General features: G+C 41.9%; 3 protein-coding genes across 5 annotated transcripts; 1 reads left to right on the top strand and 2 right to left on the bottom strand.

Annotated features, from left to right (window-relative positions):
• Positions 1-1,243: 1,243 nt before the first annotated feature.
• On the top strand, positions 1,244-7,304 carry LOC135679155 (F-box protein FBW2-like). 2 transcript variants are annotated; one of them, XM_065192600.1, is made up of 3 exons: positions 1,244-1,604; positions 4,455-5,017; positions 6,971-7,304. In XM_065192600.1, the coding sequence occupies exons 1-2, from the start codon at positions 1,264-1,266 to the stop codon at positions 4,996-4,998; spliced, it is 885 nt and encodes a 294-aa protein (XP_065048672.1). In that variant the 5' UTR covers positions 1,244-1,263; the 3' UTR covers positions 4,999-5,017; positions 6,971-7,304. The 2 variants fall into 2 exon arrangements, with proteins under 2 accessions (XP_065048672.1, XP_065048671.1); XM_065192599.1 differs by lacking the exon at positions 6,971-7,304 and having other exon boundaries at positions 4,455-5,254.
• Positions 7,305-8,089: 785 nt separating this feature from the next.
• LOC103992204 (uncharacterized) lies at positions 8,090-10,845 on the bottom strand. Its single transcript, XM_009411820.3, has 3 exons — positions 9,981-10,845; positions 8,578-8,806; positions 8,090-8,491 (listed from the first exon to the last, which is right to left on the bottom strand). The coding sequence occupies exons 1-3, from the start codon at positions 10,751-10,753 to the stop codon at positions 8,327-8,329; spliced, it is 1,167 nt and encodes a 388-aa protein (XP_009410095.2). The 5' UTR covers positions 10,754-10,845; the 3' UTR covers positions 8,090-8,326.
• Positions 10,846-12,148: 1,303 nt separating this feature from the next.
• LOC135679153 (aspartic proteinase nepenthesin-2-like) lies at positions 12,149-13,972 on the bottom strand. Of its 2 annotated transcripts, none has more exons than XM_065192595.1 (2): positions 13,679-13,972; positions 12,149-13,601 (listed from the first exon to the last, which is right to left on the bottom strand). In XM_065192595.1, exon 2 carries the CDS (start codon positions 13,535-13,537, stop codon positions 12,260-12,262), a length of 1,278 nt encoding a protein of 425 aa, XP_065048667.1. In that variant the 5' UTR covers positions 13,538-13,601; positions 13,679-13,972; the 3' UTR covers positions 12,149-12,259. The 2 variants fall into 2 exon arrangements, with proteins under 2 accessions (XP_065048667.1, XP_065048666.1); XM_065192594.1 differs by having other exon boundaries at positions 12,149-13,568.
• Between the last annotated feature and the right edge of the window lie 2,880 nt (positions 13,973-16,852).

Raw genomic sequence — 16,852 nt, 5'->3', positions numbered from 1 at the left:
CACAGGCCGGCGTAATGATGTCATAGAGTTACCTGAGAGCCATCATATGTCTCTGAGATAAAGATACGAGAGCGAGTGTCGTGGTAACATGTAAGGAAAGTTATAAGGTGTTGAGGTGGCCAATAATGGCGCGGCCCAAGTTCCCGAGGTGCTATGCCTGCGTGTCAGGCGAGCAAGTCGTCGCTTGACTCGTATCACAACGGGGTGACTTGAAGAAGAAGAGCGTTGATATGGGAAAGGAACGAGAACTACTTGACCTACCCATTTGATTACTCATTTGTATGCCCTACTTGTGATTGGAAGCAGAAGAAAGGTATTCTTTAGGTAACTTATGGATTACGACGTTTTAGAATTAAAAAGAAATGAAACCGAGGGAGAGAAGGGTATTATAGGAAATAAAGACTTGTTAGTACCCAACGACTGACGGTCGCCTTCTTGAAGAGGGCCCAGAGAGTCAGAGCAATGCTCTAGCTACTGGTTTAATGGCTCACGGTCACCCGTCTCACATGCGCGTAACCGACGTTTGGGTAGATATATATTTTCCGCTGCAAGGTGGGAGCGCCATGTGACATATTTTCGACAATATACTTAAGATCCTTATTTACAATTAATAATAATAATAATAATATATTATTTATATATTTAACTTTTCAATATACTGGATTCTGCATAATAATTAAATCGTCTTTATTCTGTTCCCTTCTTAGTCTGAGAATTTATATTCCATTGATCCAAAACAATACTTTATTTTGTCCCATATACGACTGACAATATGTTGGTTTCACTCTTTATATTAATATCCATCCTCATGATATTAGACAAAGTTGACCGTTCTTGGTTTACGCATGGGACTATCATTAACAAAGGGCTGTAACAAACTATCCAAAAATAACGACATGCGTACAAAACAAGATGTCCATGTTTACCTGCATATTATGGCTTGCCACAAGAGGCAATATGATAGCATCGTGTCGGAAGACAAGTGGTGCTCTTCACGTCCGACCGACCCACTACTTGATCGTTAAACCGTGCTGTGTCCACATCTGGGAACAATACAGAAGACCCCGAATTGCACCGATCTTTATGATCCGACACAAGACAAAATACACTAGCAATTTAAAATAGAGTAGAGGCCGTTCGATCGGAATAGTTAAACACGCGTCGCCTGTTCGGATCACGCTGGGTGCCTCAATAAAGAAGCAGCAATGCTACCCACAGGCCACAGGCCACAGGCCTCGTTCAAACGAGAGAAGCGAGGCGCAGATGGAGAAGTGGGTGGCGGTAAGTAGCGGAGGAGGAGGGGGCGGGGGGAGGTGGAGTCGGTGGGAGGACATGAACCCGGAGGTGCTGGCGCTAGTGTTCGTGGGGATGCCGGCGGACGTGCTGGCGCGGACGGTTCCGTTCGTGTGCCGGTCGTGGCGGGAGGTGATGGCAGGGCCGTACTGCTGGTCGGAGATCGACTTAGACCAGTGGTGCCGCCGCGTCGACCGATCCGACGTCATCAACTTCGTCGTCCGTCGCCTCGTCCGCCGCAGCAGGGGCACCCTCCGCCGCCTCTCCGCCTACCGCCTCAGCAACACCGGTTTCGTCTATGTCGCCACATCGTAACTCCCCTCTTCCCTCCCTGATATTTTCCTGCTTTCTCTCATGTATGAAACATAATTGATAATCTCTACCCCATCTGTTCTGGCTATTGTCGTCCATGGAACGCAGAAGTTTCTGCTATGAAGCAATAGATGTCCCCTCAAGAAAAGTGAAGCCAATCGATGCTTGGAAACGTTATTTAGGGTTACTCTCTCGATGTTTTTGTCGTCGTGAGGAAGCTTTTGATGGTTCATTTGTTCTATCATTTTTGCCTTGTAAGATTTATTATTATTATTATTATTATTATTGTTATTGTTATATATATATACATACACACACACACGCGCACACACACACACACACACACACACACACATATATATATATATATATATATATATATATATATATATATATTCTTTTTTTGATGGTTTAATGGCGTCTTCAATGATGATTTGGACCTTCATTTTGTCTAATATGTGGGAACGACTTGTTTCAGTTCATTTTTACTGCTTAAAAATGGCTATCTTATTTTCTCTACTTTTTTTCTTTGAAATTAGTTTTATCAGTTTTGTCTTAATGTTTCAGAGTCATAGTGATTGATTAATCTGCGGTAAGGTGAGGATTTCTCTATCTGCAGAGTAGTGTTTTTTGTGTTTATCTTAGTACTCATTGGTAGTTGAGTGCTTTCTTTCGTCAGGGTTTAGAGCATAGATTTTTGTAGGAAACTGTGCTGATATGATACCTGCTACGGTGCTACCCTTTGCATTGAGATGCTGCTACATGCGTACACAAGTCGAGATACTATACGACATTTTAGTTTTTTTTTCCTATGGTTAACATGAGTGTAGTAATAAACTAACTCACTATATCTAAACTTCAAAGAGGATTGCTGAACATATTATATTTTTCTGGATTCTGTAATTTTGTTTCTTTTATAGTGTTGTTACTTGTATCCTTTTTTATCTCTTATTTTCATAGTCTAATGAACTGTCTCAAGATGCAGGTGGAAAATTAGCTTTTTCCATTTTTACAGCATGTGAGACATCTTTTTTGTTCATATATTTTACATTCTGCTTAGTCCTTGTTCTTGCATTGAAATGAAAAATGCTTGCCATCTGTTCTATAGATTCACACAGGTGTTGTCTGTTTTGTGTATGTCTCTTTATTTTGCTCATAACGCATAAATAAGAAATATTGTTATAGATTTCTGTCTAAGTAACCACATCTAATTTTATATTCACACTGACAAATAAGTTAAATATTTACTAGAGGTATGTCAGTAGTTACTTTGGAGCAAAAGGCAGCTGAAGAAGATTTTGTGTATGGGTTTTCTTTTGTGGTTAAGATGTCATTTGTTTATATCCCTTATCATTGTTTTGTCTAATGAGTTACTTTAAAATGATGGGTGTAACTTTTTTTTATTCAATGGCCTGGTGCTACGCTTTTCTCTAGGCATTATGTTCTATTGTATTTTTCATTTGTGTGATTCTCAAAATGTTTGATCTGTTTCTAGCGTTGGATACAGATAAAAAGACGTGCATTTTATGACTTTTTTTTGTCAGTAAGTACATATTTTGGTTTAACTGCTTTAATATTGAACGAGGATCACAGGAATTATTGCAGATATAAATGTAATTAAGTGAATATTGCTACAGACTAAACAGCTTAACTTCTAATAGGAACATTATTATTCAAATCTGTAATCTTGTGTGGTAGCAATCTCTAGTACCGTTTCCCTGTTCTTGGTTCATTTTTGTGGTGTGTCGCTGCTGTTATGCTCCAAGTTTGTTCATTTTCTATATTTACCATCTCAGATTGTTAATAAAATTAGTCGGAAAGTATTATTTGTCTAGCATGTTCTGTACCGACTAGGAGATAAACAGGGAGATAGTTCTGGTGGCACAAGGAAAGAAAAGCTGGTTTGTATTTTGGCATCCTTGTCTCTACTTCATTAACACCTCTGTTCTTTAATTTTCATTTATCTTTATAGGTTTTTGAGTTGTTTGAGGTGCTAAAATAGTACAAGCATGTCAACCGAACTTTTTCAGGCTTTTTTGGCTTAAAGTAGTGAATTTGTGGCCCATGTTTGACAATGATGACTTTACAACATACGTTATAAGAAAAATAATTCATTAGGTTTTATTTTTTATTTAGTTTCTTTGGTTTGAATCTACTAGGTGTTTTAAGTTTATCAGTCTAAATATTGTGCAGGGTTTTATACAGGTGGAGGCAAAGTGATGACTATTGTTTGAGGCATGAGTTTAGTATGTTACCTTAGAATATTCTTACACTTAAGGCCATGGCATGAGTTTTATGGGTTTTGTATGCACATGCATTGTTTAGCGCAGGAACAGCAAAGTGACAAGTTATTCCTTAAAGTGTGATATGAGGTCCAAGATAGAAATTATCTAGGCTAATTTTTTTCTAAAAGGTTGTTTAGCCTTTTGATTTAGTACAGATGTAGTAGTCATCTGCATATGATTGTGCACGTGAATTTGGTGAATACGGATATAACACAATTGAGGCCCTTTTTGGTTTTTGGACTCATATATGATATGAAAGTCCCTAGTTTCGATTCATGAAATCTTTACTACTTTTTCTCATCCTTGGCAAATTCCACAAGAGGGTGACTTGAAATTGAGGTCAGTGTACAACTGTTGTAGTTATGTAGTTCCACTTACCTGTGAGATGAAGGTGATTATTTAAAGTCACGGCACATGTATAACCTTTAGCTATTGTAAGTCTTGGTATGCCCCTATGCTTTTTCATGAAGTTTAGAAACTGTGTAATTTCCATGTGTGAGACTCGCTCTAATGACTAGACTGGAGCTAAGTTGATTTAGATATTGTTTTTTTTTTTTTTTGCAGTGTCAGGTTCCTTAGCGTACTTCAAATACCAATGAGTGATGTGACTGACCAGATAGTGGAGAAGCATGCAGAATCGTTCTCAACTCTGACTGTGTTGGACATTAGTTACTGTCTGAAGATCACCTCCAAGGGCATGGAAGCACTGGGGAAGCACTGCAAGGCTTTAGTTCAACTGACGAGGAATATGCCTCCACCAGAATTTGAGACAACCCAGGATGATGGTGTGGCTGCCAAGGTGGATGAGGGGGAAGCCATGGCTATAGCCAACAATATGTCTGGGCTTGAACATTTAGAGCTTGCATACGGGAAGTTCAGCCACCATGGGTTGGCAGCAATTTTGACTAACTGCACAGCTCTTAAAATCCTTGACGTCCGTGGGTGTTGGAATGTTAAGATGGAAGACAACATTGAGGCGATGTGTGCCAAAATCCAATCCTTTAGAGATCCCTGGGAGGATGATTATGAGTTTAGTTCTTCGGAAGATGAAGGGGACAACAGTAGTGCTGAAGACGTGGGACTGGTGGATTGTGATGCCTCTGATTAATCAGATGATGACTGAAATGGTAGTTTGCCTTTTTGCCCAATCTCGGTACTTCTCTTTAGCCATTTAGTTATGCTTGCTACAACAGTATAGACCTTTTTGGTCCTTTGGGTCATGCTTTCACTTGAAAAAAAGAAAAAACTGAAATTGAAAAGAAAGTCTTTTTAGCATATGGATATATGTATCTTGAATCTTGGCTTCTATTAGAACATGAAGAGAGAATCTAATCTGAATGTTCTGTCTCATTATTCAAAGTCATGTTGGTATTAAGAATATTGCGGTGTTTCTAGATCTGTGTCATGGACAATCAAGAAGAGTGTCTGGATTTCTTGATTTTAGCTTTCTATCATGCAGATATATGATCCTGAGATGAAGTTTTGTGTAAAGTCGGATGTATTTAGGTGTCTCCTGTGAGATGAAATTTTGGCTACGTGTGTTTTATTCCCTGAATCACTTCATGTTTGTCTACGTAGAAAATGCTTTGGTAATTCATAAGTTGATGCTATTGACATCAAATATTCCACAGAACTCTTCAATTAGCATTCATAATTACAGCCATGGTCCTAATGCTAGCTGCAGATGAATAGTAGTGTTATCTGACTTTAGATTCATTGGTCAGTACCTTGAAGAAATTAAATAGAACTCTTTTCTTCATTCTTTGATTCTGCCAATAGTTTTACAATTTGTTTTATAGTCCAAGTCTTATTTCAAGAGTTAAATCTCTTTATGCACATATCACCTTTTGTTCCATATCTGAATAATCTCCTCAACTTAAATCTTTTTGCTGACTTCTTATATGCTCGTCTTTATATTAAAGAAACAATAATAAGGGTTATAGCATCTTTATATTCTGATTTATCTGTGTGTTTTAATTCTTTTCTTCCTTGTCTTGTTTTTGTTTGGACTACTCACTAAGCTTTACCTGCTTTGACCACTTATTGAAGGTTCTTTTAGCCTTAAACCTGCTTGGTAAACCTATTTATGCAATATATTCATCAAAGAACACAGAATACTTTGCAGTTTCTGAACCATTAATAACTTTTAGAGCTTTGATAAGGTCCCAAGATAAAGAGGAATGTATCAAGATTTGTGCTGGTTTTATTGAATACCTCTGTCTTTCTGGCAGTTAATATTTTTTATTATTCTGAATATTATTGTATATTATTGTTTTTGGATACAAAATACAGTTGTTTTTTTGTGTTCATTGTTTTAAATATTATAGATTATTAGGGTTTTACTAAATTCTTTTTGTTTACATATTAATACTACAAAATTGGTTTTTTGAACTTTCTATCTTTTTGAAAATATTAATATTTTTATTACTACTTTATGTAGATTTTTTAATATTTTTTAACTTCTATTATGTTAACAATGTTTCAACATTTTATAAATTAATTAATATTTTTAATTTATTATTTAATAAAGAAATAGAGAGAGAAAAATGTCTGGACTATGGTTGTTGACTATACAAATATAATTATAATATATTTTTATTTAATGAAGATACTCTACAAAAGGTTGGCTTCTCAAGAGAGTAGGGAGGGCCCCAAGCAAACAAATTTTCATCATTGTCATCAGCATCTTCTCCATAACTAAACCATCTCATGGTGCCTCACTTACCCATATCTTGGTAGTATTTTACATCAAACAAGAGATCGAGGGATCATCTTTTAGATGTAAAGTTGTCCATGGAGCAATAGCCCAATGAATAATGCCTCCTCCTTGCTTTGCTTCAAATAACATCTACAGTTTCGTATTGTCTTTGTTTATTGTCATGCAAATTTAATAAACTAATTATGCCATGAAGATTGTCAATAGCTTAGCATATTCTTCTTGTTGCTTTAACCAAGCTAGAGGATCCACAATCTTAAAGATAATAAAATCTTGTGTGATTACCTCTGCATGTTTAAGAGAGAGAGAGAGAGAGAGAGAGAGAGGCTGATGAATATATTGATATTTTATACATGTGACACAGGTATGCTTTGATGGAAGTTTCAGCTGTCACTCTCCCAGATGCTGTATGCGACCACTGACTTCCGGCCTTACAGTTAGTGATTTGGTTCACGTCAGAGAAAAAAGAAGGGAGGTATGTCGTATCCTTCTGTAGGGCTTTAGCCAAGCATGTTTTGTTGCATTTTCTGACCTGAGAAAAATAGGGCAACAAATGGGACTCTCAGTTGGTGCTCATCGAAGCAAACATCATGTCAGCAAATATACAAAGATTGGTCAACCTTGCCAACATCAGCACCACAACATTTTCTACAGGCTTATCATCCCTACTATGAACCTTTCGTTATCTCAACAATGTCTTCATCCTACAATCAAAATCAAGATGGTCTTCCTCACGCCTTCCTCGCAATAATTCTGCACTCGTCTCATCATTAATTGCTGACAAATAACCTGACGTTATTTGCAAGTGTTGCTTCACATGATTTCTAGAAATCACGCCGAATAAGATCATATGAATCAACAGCAACCGAGTACAAAATGCAATGACTCGCACACCATCATTAATTACCCTCCAGATAGAGTTGGGTGCCGAAGGACATCAAACATAAAATGCTTTGTGAAATTTCTTGTTTTGTAACATTTAAGAACAGAGACCGAGGATAAACGAGAGAGTCGTAATTGCCCACTCTGTTCATACAGTAGTCTAATCAAAACAAGTTCAATCATGTCCACCCAAGCATGCCTCCACCATTTCTAACGAACAGGAATGCAGGTGGGAACTGTTGGCTTATAAAGAAACCTTTGGATGGGAAATGGTGCAAAGACGACTTTTTGAGAGAAAAAGTAGTTCATGACAATAGTTAGAACACACCCTTTTTACTCTGGGCTTCTGAATACTATGACCCTATAACATCGAGCGGGCAACACGCAACTACTGTGAGAGCAGAAGTTGGAATATAGTATGGTACAGATGCAGAAACCAAGACCGAAAGAATGATTGAATCAACTCAGGAGTTCCTAAAAGACATATAAGATGCCAAAGGTTCTCGAGACAAGTTACTGCTTCCCATGTGAACATCCATATACAAGCACATGGGACATACTCTCCGATGATAGACTTGTTTGGGGACTGTACAAGTGAAACTGTGAGAACATGATACTTGAAATTACTCTGTGAACTCAAATTCAGATCATATACATGAGGAGTTATGTACATCTCTCATTTGTGAGCAGAGCATGGTGTTTACATGTGACACCAAATGTCTGATGTTGTAAGCTTCTCTCTTAGTTTCCGACTCAGGTGGGTGATTCCCTACCCGGTCGCTAACTTGGGCACCGGCAGTCTAGTAGCTAAATGTACAATTTGTGTAAAAGCTGGAACTTAAACATCAGTGTCACAGAGCTTGCCATGCATCTGGTTCTGCACAGCTTTGATAGCAGCGACTCGAGCTGCAGTGGCTGCTCTATTTGCAGCAGTTGCTGCCCTGGTTACTTGATCATCGACCTGCGGAATAAGAACAGCTTTCCCCGCAGCCTTCCGAGCCGCCTGATCCATCGGAACATGTTTGAAATTTTAGATTGTAAAATGTATCAGAAGATAGCAAAGGTTAGTGAAACTGAAAGCGCGCATACTTGAACAGCTCCCTGGACAGCAGGGTCGGATGGGGGGAGAGAGTTGTTTAGGACTCCACAGTCCCAGTTTCCTGATCTTGTCTCACCACTCCGGAATGTGTATAATCCAAAACCTTGTTTCTTGCCCTCATGCCATGAACCTTCATAGCAGTGACCATTAGCAAAGTGATATACTCCAAAACCATGTATTTTGTCACCAAAATACTCTCCAGAATACTGGTCACCATTCCTGCAGCAACAGAAGACCTCTATCATTAGGACTACACACCAGATCTAGCAATCGAACAGAATACTCTAATTTTAGACTAAGTCGAGGTTGATGTTTCACTATGTAAAGCTTGCAGTCAATATAATTTCAGAATTATCTCTGAATGGTTCCATATCACTGAAGAACAAAAACCGACTTGAGAACTCAGGAAGTTACTTCCGATGATAATTACATGATCAATCTAACAATAACATGGAGAATGAGAAACAATAAGATTTGAAATCTTTTCACCGACAGAACAGCTAAACCAATCTTCACGTGCAGATGTGTATTTTTGTCTAACATGAGGAGAAAAATATAGAGCTTCTACGTTGGTGAAGGAGCCAGAACAGAGTTCAATCCTGAAAATTTGTGGTTACTAAGAGAGAGAAAAAAAAGATAAATGTCCTTCAAAATATTGAAAGTGACTGCATCTTGTTTTATAGCAAACAATAAGACAACAAACTACATGACGGAAAAAGCTAGAAGCCTGCATCTAGACATTTGCAGCATGGGAACCAGAAAAGCCATCCAATCCACAAACATTAAAAATGTCACTGTAAGCGTAACTTCATTAACCTAATTTGATGAAACCCTTTGGACGGTTGTCTTGCGTACTAGTTCATGCCCTCGCCCACAAGTTTCTGAACATGACTAGCAGCAAGAAATAGCCAATCTTGTGCCGGTTCATATCTTCCTTGACAGATTTACAAACCTGACTAAGTTTAGAACAACTTTTATATTCTTGTTGGCTGCCTTTGTCGTTCTTTGTCTAAATGCAATTGGGACATCTACAGGAGAATTTTAGTTCATATGCTTTCATTTCCATATAACTCAAACATCAATCATGAGATTAACCCAATGGAAAGACCAGTTAGAATTATGAGAATTACGTCAGATAGACAAGCAATATACAGTTCATATTCGAAACTTGAACCGGTCGAACTCTTCTACCACCTCCACACTCCACTGTTCCATTTGTTAGACTCAACAGACCAACAATTTCCACATCAACTACGGCAGTGTTCTTCTTTCACACTCCAAAGTGTTCCCCAGAGAGTAATTAAGAACAGTCAACACTAATAATGTGCAAACTATTTTGACAACTCTATCAGCAGCAGAAAAAATATTTTGCCAGAAAGAGGCTAAAAATTACCTGAAATGGTAACAGCCAAGGCCGTGCTTGACGCCGGCCTTGAACTCCCCGGCGTAGCGGCTACCGTCGGAGCACGTCTGCACGCCGACCCCGTGGCTCTGACCGCCGGCCCACTCCCCGGCGTAGCTGTCCCCGCTGTAGAACCGGTAAACCCCAAACCCGTGGCGGAGGCCGTGGCGGTACTGCCCCCGGTACCGGCTCCCCCGTGCCCAGGTCTCGATCCCGTGGCCGTCGTACTTACCATCAACCCAATCGCCCTCGTACCTCCCCTTGGCGGCGAAGAAGCGGTACACGCCGCTGCCGCTGCACCGGCCCAGGTGGAACTCGCCTTCGTAGGAGTCCCCGTTGCTGTAGACCTCCACCCCCTCGCGGACGGCCCTTCCGTTGGGGTTTTCCTTCTTCTCGGACCGGTGGCGGCCACGGCCGTCGTCGTCGCCGATGAACCAGTCCACGGAGGAGGCGCGGCGGGTGACGAAGACGCGGGAGCGGCGGGCGGCGAGGGAGGCGAGCGAGATGAGGGCGGCGAAGAGGAGGAGGTTTGCGAAGACAGGGGAGTCCAGCCTGAGGTAAAAGAAGAGGAGAAATACTAGGAGAGGGAGAAGGAGCAGCAGGTGGTGGCGGTGGCGATTCCGCCGGCGGCGGGGGCGTTGGGGCTTCTCCTCATCGTCGTTGGCCTCGGTCACGGAGAAGATGCTCTGGATGGAGGATCGGGCGACGGGGGACCGAAGGAGGGACGACTGCGTGCGAATGAGCTTACCCTTCTTCGACTCCATCTCGATCAACTCCCTCTGCAAGCCATGGCGAAACAGAGCAGAGCAGAGCAGAGAAACGGGAAGGATTTAAAAGGGGAACCGCTCGGGGAGAGAATCTTGTTGCACCCACCAACCGGTGACCAGATCTTAATTGCAATATAGGATGTTTGGATCCGAAACCAACGGCGATGGCGCAGCTTGTAAGATTTGGTTTCTTTACAAAAAGTATATTAGATCCTCCACGCCAGAAGACTCGGTGGCGCTCCGGACCATCGGATTCGGGCATGATTGGTTGGTTGTTGGAGGCGGCAACGATATCGGATCTTAGATCCGCCTTCGGCACGTGCGACAGGGGTAGTTGCACGTGAAAGGGGAAAGCTGAGAGGTTTTCTTGGTCCAAAAGGTGACCACGGTGCAATAATTATGACCGCTAAGGGTCAAAGACTTGCCCCAACCGTGATAATTTATGATCTTTCAAATGTCCAAAAAGAATTGTTTCATTGGGTCTTTTGGATGTGTCTTTCTTGATTGATAATATTTACAATCTCGAAAATTAATTCCATATAATTTTTATATGTTATGGTCATTGGGATCAACTTGTATGCCGTACGTTATGTTCACATTCATTTAAGGAGTGACAATGATATCTTCAATCAATTGGGTAGGTTTCTTACCTTTACTGCACATTGGAACATTGGTAATAAGGTTGACTGCATGCATTCACATGATTAATAGATTGTGTTCCGTGACTGTGATTAGACTGGAAGAGTAATCCTCACTCCCTTCAGTAGATTACTCTTCGAAACCTTCTTCCATTAGTAGATTACTCACAGTGGATTTCGTAATCCATACACTTTGGAGACGGGTGCATGACACAAACCTCACTCCCTTTTTCCTTCGGGCTCATCATCGTCTTCAGAGGTATCAGACGACACTGGAAGCGACTCCAGCAGCCAGTCTTTGGATGGACACTGGGGAGAGGATGGTCTCTGTAAGCTGGACCTGTGAAGAACTTGGAGAATTTAGTCTTGCAGGCAGACTTGGAGTCATGATCAGCGCCAGCTTCCAGTCTTCGAACTACTAACCCTAATTAATAGCTGGAGCTCCACTGTCTCACAGAACCATACCGCGTCGGTGACTCAGAGGTCAAACATCTGCCTCCTCATCCTTGAGATGCCGGTGGACACGCTTTAGCACTGGCAAGGATTGGATGAAGGCTGCCGACGTGAATATAAGCTGTGAGATGTCCAGTTCCGAGTTACTTCATGTAACAGTCAGTTTGTCCATTACGTAGTACGCTGTTGGATTTAAGTCTTTCAGAGTTGGATTTATATTATGCAAATTATTTCATTAATAATTACACAATGTAATATTTCGAAGACTATTCATCAAATTTATTAACTGAGATCGACCACGGAAAAAAAATGATAACTTCATTAAGCATCAATTAATTACATTAACCACAGAAAGCAGAAGCAGCACATACAATCCCAAGGAACATATATATGCCCTATCTACAGAAGCAATTCACAGCTGATCACACTGGGTTGGCACGAAAGACAAGACTTCCTTCTTCAGATCGTAGAGTATCTGTATATTTTGTTGCTGGAAGTTGCCGAGGATGGACAAGCCACTGGATGCCATGATTGTTAGGCACAGCAAACCGGTGGTTGAATCCATGATCATGAAGTTCTGCGCCGGCAAATCCAAATCGGCTCCGTCAAAGTGGAACGTCAGCTTGGGAACCTCCACCGTCGACGACCCCGACGGCAGCGAGAAACAAAGGTCGAGACCGGTTTCGGATCCATCGGCAACCGGGAGTTGCATCTCAGACAGGAAGGCCTTCTTCAGCTGCCTGTAGCCAGCGAGTTCCAAGTAGGTGATGGAGGTGCCGGAGTCGATGATCAAGCCGCCGGTTCCGTCTTCCTGCAGAGCGAACGTAGAGCTGGGGATTTGCAGGCGAGTCCCGCCCACTGTTATGCCTTCGAGGCTGAGATAGTAGAAGGATGGCTGTGTAGGGTTCTTCCGTAGAGGTGTGGATCGGACTGCGGTTGCACTGAGATCAGCTAGTGAGCCAAACAGAAGAGGGCTCTTCTTGGATTCGTCTAAGGAGGTGAGGCAGTAGGAGAACTTCCCTAGGCCTAGTTGGGATATCAACGACAGCGGTCCACGACCGAGACCCACGAGACCCGAGGCCTGAGAGAAGCCGCTGCCTTGATTTGTGTCGCCGCAGCCGAAGGCGATGTTGGACACCGAAGTCGGGTTCGCAGTCCCAAACGTGAAGGTTTCACCTGCAAGAACACCTTGAGTCGATGAGGAGTCGCCATAAGAGTACAGGTACTCACAGCCGGAGGCGCCGCATCTGAAGGTAGGGAGAGCCTGGCACAAGTTGCTGGAGCATGGCAGCTTCGTGAACGTGGACGAGCTCGAGGGATCGAATACTGGAGTAGGTTGGCTGAAGCACTCCACGCAGGGCTTGCACTGCGTCCATATGAGGTCGCTCCCAGTGTCCATGATGGCCGAGAAGGCAAGACCAGGCGTGCCGATGGCCAAGTCCATGAGGAACTCGCCGCTGCCGGCGTGGACCGGAGCTTGGACTTTGTTGCCAGATGCTGCAGCTGTCAACCTTGCCATCCTGTGGTTGCTCCGCAGCGCTGCTCGTTGGAGCAGCTCAAGTTTTGAGAAGTTGCCATTGGAGTCCACATGGGCGAGCTCTAATCTCAGGCCATTTAGCTCAGAACAGGCTTCCGGAATCGCAAGAGCCATGATCGACATCAGAAGAAGCCATACTCGAATTACTCCCATCGTCACAAGCCTTGAAGAAAGCAATCAGGCACTGCAGAAGGCTCTTCTAATCATGAGGACATGACTAATTGATCTATAGATGTTAGTGCAGTTGGCTGGAAGAAATCTATGGAAAAGAAGTGTTGCAGACCAGAAACGTACCTAATAGAGTATGGAGTTGATCCATAGCAGGGGTTTGATGCTTAGTAGTAGTCTTATTGGATTCCTCTGTTCGCTTTTAGGTTTGGATAGGTAGGATATCAGTTCTGCACAACTCTGGGAGGTGTGTCAGGCATCACATAGAAGTTATTACTGTGAGCACTTGAAAGTGTTTATAGAGCTAATTAGATGGTCTAGATCGATCAGTGCTTTCATCTGATGGCACTTTGGAACATGAATTAGATTACAACTTAGCAGAAATGGCAGTGACTTGGGAAGAAGACGATACATACGCCACTAATTAAGGTTTGGTGAGCAACTAGGGAGGTGTTTGTTTCCAGTGCAAGAAAGTTGAGACTTGCAAGTCTCTTCTCATTTGATCGAGGTTTGGTGATCAATCAATTGTTGGATCACAGGCTCCAAATTAATTAACATCATCATCAACCAACCCACTAAGGAGAGGAACTTCTCACCTGTTGGAGAATTCAGGTAGATCAGAAGAGCTGTTCATCCAGCTGAGACTGATCACCCATTTATTCTCTCTTCTTTCCTCTTTCTTTTCCTCCGAGGAAGAACGGGGGAAGATTTCCTACTATCCATTTCATCGAATAGGAAGTGAAATGTAGCAGATAGAAGAAGGAAACAAAAGCAATCTGCCTTTGGCATTCATTAAGACCACATCTACTAAACTAAACATCTGAGGGAGTATATTAGACTGACTGACAAAGATAATGTTTATCAATCTGTCTAATACACTCTCTCAGGTGTTTAATGACTCGATGATAGATAGATTTTATTATATAATTGGATTTTCCTCAACAGAATAGAGAGACTCCCTTAGGTGTTTAGAGGCTTCGTGAGTGAGTAGAGGCCCGTCCTTTGTTCTCCTTAAGTCCACCGAGTGTTGGCAGATCAACAAAGACTATCACAGTGAAGAAGATGAGAATTGGTTATGACAAGAGTGAAGCTTCGCTTTTCTCATCTAATTTCCTCAATACTAAGCGAAAGTGTGATCCTTGATATTTCCTCGACCACCGAGAGATCAAACCGATCATTCAAAAGATCCAAATTCTAGCCATGATCCAAAATCAAAGAATTAGGATAAAAAAAAAGATATGTGCATAAGAGAGACCATCAACACGGTGCATGGAAGAATAAGACATGCCACAAGGATGACCAGGCATGATCACATGAGAGGACTTAGTTGTGATTGGGTTTTGGGGACAAGAAGCAGCCCCCTCGAGTCCCCAAACCTTGCTCGCTCCTCGGAATCCATCACCCTCGCTTACACATATCATGCCACGAACTTAAGAGAGAGAGAGAGAGAGAGAGAATGTGATCAATGGTGAGGATTGATCGGAAAACCACAACCTAGCAGTAATGCTATAATTTTAAGATTGACCGATGAGAACATAAATCATAGAAACTAAATGTGTTAGATCGGATCTCAAGAATTAGCAATCTTCCATAGTTTCAGGAAACCAGCATCTTTCCTCGCAGCACTCAGTAACTATTACTTCACTGAACTTTAATCTGCTGCCATTTAGAAGTCTCTGAAGCATAGTTAAATTATCACAATCTCTATTTTGAAGCAGCCTGGAATTCCTTTCTTTCTGCCAGAAAGATTTCCCTTCTGGTTGATCTTGTAATCATGCCATGTCCCCATCCTGCTTGTAAATCCTCACAGTTGCAGTAGCATTTCCTCTCAATTGTCATCTTCTCCATTCTCCATTCTCAATTGTAAATTCTGTTTGTAAACATCATATTCCCTAATGTTTGTGCCAGATCAAATTGTACTACCACCTACAAGCTTTAAGATCATTTCATCCTCTCAGTCATGGCAGGTGGGAGGTACCTCTGGCCATTAATAGTTAGATATGCAATCTTCACTTGAGGAACCATTCCAGCTTCATCAGCCAGAGAATCACCAAACTCGAAAGCAACTGAACCTTCAGCCATTCAATTATCACTACCAAATGTGAATGTTCATCCATTTCCTAGTTTCCATCCGTTTATGATTTAGCACCAGTTTAACACAATTCTACGTGGTGGATTAACATCTGGAATCTTTGATTTCCTTTGATCCAAGGCAACGTTGGCCTCGAGAACATAGATGATGGTGGTAAATGATTCATGTAGCTGATCCCTGTTTCTGTGAACTACAGCAAAGTAATGCCTGCAACCAGAAACATATTAGAGGTCGAGAAACTCTGAAATCTCTGTTCTTTATTCTCAGAAGAACCAATCCCAACAAAACAGAATGGGCTTTGGCATCACAATAAGATCGTACCTTTTCGACGGTCATTGACTCTACTTGCATTAAATTGACCCTCCTTGGATCCCAACAATGCTTCGCTCAAAGGATTACCAACAGACCGATGAGAATTTTGTTTAGGAGACTGTGGCTTCAGCCGACTTCATGGTGAGAAGATTGCAGCACATGAAATGCATGAGCGTTCTGCGTCTCTTGGTCCGCCAAAGGACCGGTTGGTGCTGCGGGCCACCAGAGCGAGAAGGTGAGAAGGACGGATCACAACATAGGAGGTGGCGGAAAGGAGAAGACTAGTCCCACCGAAAGAGGCCACTTTTACGCGTCAACCAAGAAGAATAGCTGCAGATGATGAAATTTCTGGCAAACAGCTTCAAGGAAACACATCAAAGACTTCAATCTTCAGAACTCATTGGGCAGTTCGGCTGAATGTTCAAGATGAACTATCGCTGATAGAACGAGAATGAAACAGAATTATCTATACAAGCTCAATAGCAGCTGATTTGGTTGGCCATTATTAGTGATCTTGGAAAGAGACTGCATCATCTGAACTAAAGGTTACTGCTTTCCTTTCTGCTATTTGATGAACTGGTGTGCTTCTTTCTGTGGCCACATTTGGTTTAAGTATTTATGAATGGAGGGTTGACTTGCAGCTCCAATAAGTGAAGGGGGACTCAACCAAGCACTCGGGGAGGCGAGTGTTCCATGACGGAACTCAAGGAAGAAGATTGACTTCTCAGGAAACATAAACCAAGTGAGAGGGGAACCATGTGGTGAAGTGCTCCACCGCAGCCCAACTTGGGAGAACTGAACCCCCTCAGTAAGTAGAACATCCCTACAATCTCCAATTGGGACCCTTAAATCCTTCTTTTTTGGGTGGCCAAATATACAAGGAATATCTCGTGACC

This window comes from Musa acuminata, chromosome BXJ1-7 (genome assembly GCF_036884655.1).
Source record: "Musa acuminata AAA Group cultivar baxijiao chromosome BXJ1-7, Cavendish_Baxijiao_AAA, whole genome shotgun sequence".
Lineage (NCBI taxonomy): Eukaryota > Viridiplantae > Streptophyta > Magnoliopsida > Zingiberales > Musaceae > Musa > Musa acuminata.
The sequence above is the reverse complement of the archived record's forward strand: the minus strand, read 5'-3'. Positions and strand labels throughout refer to the sequence as shown.